The 5,363-nt window shown below is 50.2% G+C and overlaps 1 protein-coding gene across 1 annotated transcript in view; it reads right to left on the bottom strand.

The window, feature by feature from the left end:
• LOC122547986 (transmembrane protein 88-like) overlaps nucleotides 1-421 on the bottom strand; it is a gene marked incomplete at its 5' end in the record, with an annotated part of 2,416 nt that extends 1,995 nt beyond the window's left edge. The window contains one exon of the mRNA XM_043686539.1: nucleotides 394-421. Coding sequence (XP_043542474.1) covers nucleotides 394-421 — 28 coding nt within the window. The remainder of the gene's footprint in view (nucleotides 1-393) is intronic.
• Between the last annotated feature and the right edge of the window lie 4,942 nt (nucleotides 422-5,363).

The following is a 5,363-nucleotide window of genomic DNA, read 5'->3' as shown; positions in this document are numbered from 1 at the left end:
GCCAGTTCTGTATCCAAATGGCTAGTTCTCCCTTTATTCCGTCAGATCTAACCTTGCAAACCAGTCTCCTATGGGGAACCTTGTCGAACGCCTTACTGAAGTCCATATAGATCACATCTACTGCTCTGCCCTCATCAATCTTCTTTGTTACTTCTTCAAAATACTCAATCAAGTTTGTGAGACATGATTTCCCACACACAAAGCCATGTTGACTATCCCTAATCAATCCTTGCCTTTCCAAATACATGTACATCCTGTCCCTCAGGATTCCCTCCAACAACTTGCCCACCACCGAGGTCAGGCTCACTGGTCTATAGTTCCCTGGCTCGTCTTTACCGCCCTTCTTAAACAGTGGTACCACACTTGCCAACCTCCAGTCTTCTGGCACCTCACCTGTGAATATCGATGATAAAAATATCTCAGCAAGAGGCCCAGCAATCACTTCTCTAGCTTCCCACAGAGTTCTCGGGTACACCTGATCAGATCCTGGGGATTTATCCACCTTTAACTGTTTCTAGACATGTTACAGCAGAGGAACAGCTTAGTTATGATGGAATTACAATAGAGTTACAACAATGTTCCAATGGAGTTAAAGCAGAGATAAACTAGTCTTAGAGCAGAGTAGAGATATAGCAGAGGTATAATGGAGTTAGAATGGACATACCAGCATAATAATGAAGTCATAACAGTGTTAAAATGAACTTAGAACAGAGTTACAATGGGGCTAAAGCAAACTGGGCTTATGACAGAGTCACAACAGAATGAGAAAAGAGTTACAGCAGGGTTAAAATCGAGTCACAGGAGGAGTATATCAGAGCTACAACATAGTTATGGCAATGTTGCAGCTGAATTACAACAGATCGACAGCAGAGTTACAATAGAGTGGGAAAGGCCACACCTGGAATATTGTGCATCGAAACAACAAAATGCTGGAGATCACAGTGGGTCAGGCAGCATCCATGGAGAGGGAGCAAGCTAACGTTTCCAGTCTCAACAGCTCTTCATCGGAGCTGTTTCCAGTACAGCTTCCAGCATCTGCAGTAATTTGCTCCAACACGGGAACATTGTGTGTGGTTTTGGTCCTCTTGTCCGAGGAGAGATCGAGTCAGTTTAGAATTGTATCCACTGGAGTTTGGAAGAATTGGGGGAATTCATAGCAACTTATAAAATTCCAACAGGACGAGACAGGTTAGATGGAAGAAGGGTGTTCCCGATACTTCGGGAGTCTAGAACCAGGAGTCTTTTTTTAAAAATTCACTCTTGACACGTAGGCATCGCTGGCTGTGTCCAGCATTTATTACCCATCCCTAGTTGCCCCTTGGGAAGGTGGTGGTGAGCTGCCTTCTTGAACCCACAATATCCTCAGGATGGAAATTCCAGGATTTTGACCCAGCGACGGTGAAGGAACAGTGATATATTTCCAAATCAGAATGGGGAGTGTCCTGGAGGGGAACTTGCAGGGGGTGATGTTCACATTTACCTGCTGCCCTTGTCCTTCCAGTTGGAAATAATTGGAAGGTGCTGTCAGAGAAGCCTTGGTGAGTTTCTGCAACGCATCCTATAGCACACACTGCTGCTACTGAGCGTCGGTGAGGGAGGGGGTGGATGTGGTGCCAATCAAGCGGGGGCTGCTTTGTCCTGGATGGTGTCGAGCTCCTTGAGTGTTGTTGGGGCTGCCCCCATCCAGGGGCAAGTGGGGAGTATTCCCTCACCCTCCTGACCTGTGCCTTGTCGATGGTGGACAGACTTTGGGAAGTTTTAAGAATGAGGGATAAAACTTTTAGGACTGAGGGGAGGATAAATTTCTTCACACACAGAGAGTCGTGAGTCTGTGGCATTCAGTGCCACAGAAAATGGTTGTGGCCAAACCACAATGTGTTTACAAGAAGAAGACAGATAGAGCTCTGTGGCTAAAGGGATCAACAGATATGTGATGATGACATTGAGCCCATGTTGAATGGTCGAACAGTCTCACTTGCTCCTACTTTCTGTGTTTCTATAAGATGCAGCAGGGCTATGGCTGAGTTACATGGAATTGCAGCAGAGTGACAATAGGGTTGAAACACAACAGAATGACAACAGCATTGGGACAGGGTTACAATGGAACCATAGGAGTGGTTCATCAGTAACTGCAGGTGTTGTGGCAAGTTACAACTGAGTTACTAAGGAGTTTGTGTACATTCACAATAAAATCACAACAGGCATCTATGGGGTCTACAGGAAGCAGACAGACCTGTGTGGGACTCAGGTAGGGACAGACAGACTGGGAGCACAGCTGTTTCCAAAACATTGAAGGATATTATCCCAGACTGGCACACGGATGATTGGTGGATAGCTCCCTCTTGTCTGTTTAGACTGGATACTGATTGGAAGTTAAGATCCTCAATACAGGGGTGGTTAGCACTGCTGCCTTACAGCACCAGGGACCCAGGTTCGATTCCACACTGTCTGGGTGGAGTTTGCACATTCTCCCTGAATCTGCATAACTCCTCTCCAGGTGCTCCTGTTTCCTCCCACAGTCCAAAGATGTGCAGGTCAGGGTGGATTGGCTGTGGGAAGTTGCCCCATAGTGTCCAGGGATGTGCAGGCTAGGTGGGTTAGCCGTGGGAAATGCAGTTATAGGGCGGAGGGGGTGGTGGGTCTGAGTGGGATACTCTGCAGAGGGTCAGTGTGGACTCGAGGGGGGGGGGGGGGGGGGTTCCGTGATACGGCTTCATCAGATAATTAAATATTTAGAACTTATAAAGTCCATTTCTTCACTTGATCGAGTTATTGTATGAGGTTCTGGGAGCTTGTCTGTTGGTCTATACATCTGCAAGACTGCAAATTCTATTTAAGTCAGGGACGTGTGGGAAGTTCAGGCCATCCTGCACTCGCCTTTTATCACTCAAAACCCTACAGAATACTGACCCCAGTTTGCTCCCCATCCCAGAAGTAATCTAGTCAACCCCTGTTGCACTCCCTCTATACCCAATGTTTCGGGGAGGTCTCACTAAGGCTGTCCATGCAGCAGGTTACCTTTAATCCTAGATCTAAGTCCTCTCCATTCACTTGCTGCACTTTCGTGTTCACTCTGAGTGACTTTTGGACAAGCACACTTCCCGGCCTCTCGCCATGAAAGAAATGTGCTGTTTTTCTGTTTCTTCTTCTTACAATCACACATTTTCCCAGCATATTCCCTCTGCTCAGGACTCCCGTCCGCCCACTGAGACCCCTTCTCCAGCCTCCAACACACCCCATCCACCTGGACACCCCATGCTGGCCTCTTGACCTCTTCATTTCCAACTGTCGCCGTGACATTGACCACCTCAACCTGCCGCCGGGACATTAACTGCCTCAACCTGTCTAGCCCCCTCCCCCACTCCCACCCCTCACCCTCACAACGCGCAGCCCTCCACTCCCTCTGCTCCAATCCCAACCTCACCATCAAGCCAGCAGATAAAGGGGGCGCAGTGGTAGTCTGGCGCACTGACCTCTACACCGCTGAAGCCAAACGCCAACTCGAAGACACCTCTTCCTACCACTCCCTCGACCATGACCCCATTCCCCTATCACCAAACCATCATCTCCCAGACCATACAGAACCACATCATCTCAAGAGATCCCCCACCCACAGCTTCCAACCTCATAGTCCGGGAACCCCCCACTGCCTGGTTCTACCTCCTTCCCAAGATCCACAAGACCGACCACCCTGGCCGACCCATGGTCTCAGCCTGCTCCTGCCCCACCGAACCCATCTCTACCTACCTCGACACTATCCTATCCCCCCTAGTCCAGGAACTCCCCATGTGTTCAGGACACCACCCACACCCTCCACCTCCTCCAAGACTTCCATTTCCCCGGCCCCCAACGCCTCATCTTCACCATGGATATCCAATCCCTCTACACCTCCATCCGCCATGACCAGGGCCTCCAAGCCCTCCGTTTCTTCCTCTCCCGACGTTCCCAACAGTACCTTCCACTGACACTCTCATTCATTTGGCTGAACTGGTCCTCACCTTCAATTTCTCCTTCCAATCATCCCACTTCCTCCAGACAAAAGGTCCCGACGTTCCCAACAGTACCCCTCCACCGACACTCTCATTCGTTTGGCCGAACTGGTCCTCACCTTCAATTTCTCCTTCCAATCATCCCACTTCCTCCAGACAAAAGGGGTAGCCATGGGCACCCACGTGGGCCCCAGCTATGCCTGTCCCTTCTTCGGCTACATAGAACAGTCCATCTTCTGGAGTTACACTGGCACCAAGCCCCACCTTTTTCTCTGTTACATCGATGACTGCATCAACGTCACCTCGTGCTCCCACAAGAAAGTTGAACAGTTCATCAGCTTCACCAACACATTCCACCCTGACCTTAAATTAACTTGGACCATCTGACACCTCCCTCCCCTTCCTGGACCTCTCCAGTCCCATCAATGGTGACCGGCTCAACACTGACATCTGCTACAAACCCATCAACTCCTCCCACCCTGCTTCCTGCAAAAATGCTATCCTGTATTCCTACCTCCTCCGCCTCCGCTGTATCTGCTCCCAGGAGGACTAGTTCCACCACAGAACACAACAGATGGCCTCCTTCTTTAAAGACTCCAATTTCCTTTCCTACCTGGTTGAAGATGTCCTCCAACGCATCTCATCCACTTCCAGAACCTCTGTCCTCGAACCCCACCCCTCCAACCACAACAAGGACTGAACACCCCTGATCCTCACCTTCCACCTCACCAGAGATATATTTCTCTCCCCACCCTATTTGTGTTCTGTAAAGACCATTCCCCCCTCATGATTCCCTCGTCAGGTCCACCAACCCACCCTCCCTCCTGGCACCATCCCCTGCCACCACAGGAATTGCAAAACCTGCGCCCACACCTCCCCCCCTCACCTCCATCCAAGACCCCAAAGGATCCTTCCACATCCGACAGAAACTTATCTGCACATCCAAACATGTCATCTACTGTATCCGTTGCTCCCGATGAGGTCTCTACATTGCGGAGACAGGACGTCTACTTGCAGAGCGCTTCAGGGCACATCTCCGGGACACCCGCACCAATCAACCCCACCGCCCCGTGGCTGAACACTTCAACTCCCCCTCCCGCTTCACCAAGGACATGCATGTCCTTGGTCCTCTCCACCGCCACTCCCTTACCACCTGATGCCTGGAGGAAGAACGCCTCATCTTTCACTTCGGGAACCTTCAACCATATGGGATCAATGTGGATTTCGCCAGTTTCCTTATTTCCCATCCCCCCCCATCTTATCCCAGATCCAACCTTCCAACTCATGACCTATCCCACTTGTCCCATCTATCCTCTCTGACCTATCACCTTTACCCTCACCTTCATCCACCTATTGCACTCTCAGCTACCTTCC

The sequence above is a fragment of the Chiloscyllium plagiosum genome, unplaced genomic scaffold, assembly GCF_004010195.1.
Source record: "Chiloscyllium plagiosum isolate BGI_BamShark_2017 unplaced genomic scaffold, ASM401019v2 scaf_12337, whole genome shotgun sequence".
Lineage (NCBI taxonomy): Eukaryota > Metazoa > Chordata > Chondrichthyes > Orectolobiformes > Hemiscylliidae > Chiloscyllium > Chiloscyllium plagiosum.
The sequence above is the reverse complement of the archived record's forward strand: the minus strand, read 5'-3'. Positions and strand labels throughout refer to the sequence as shown.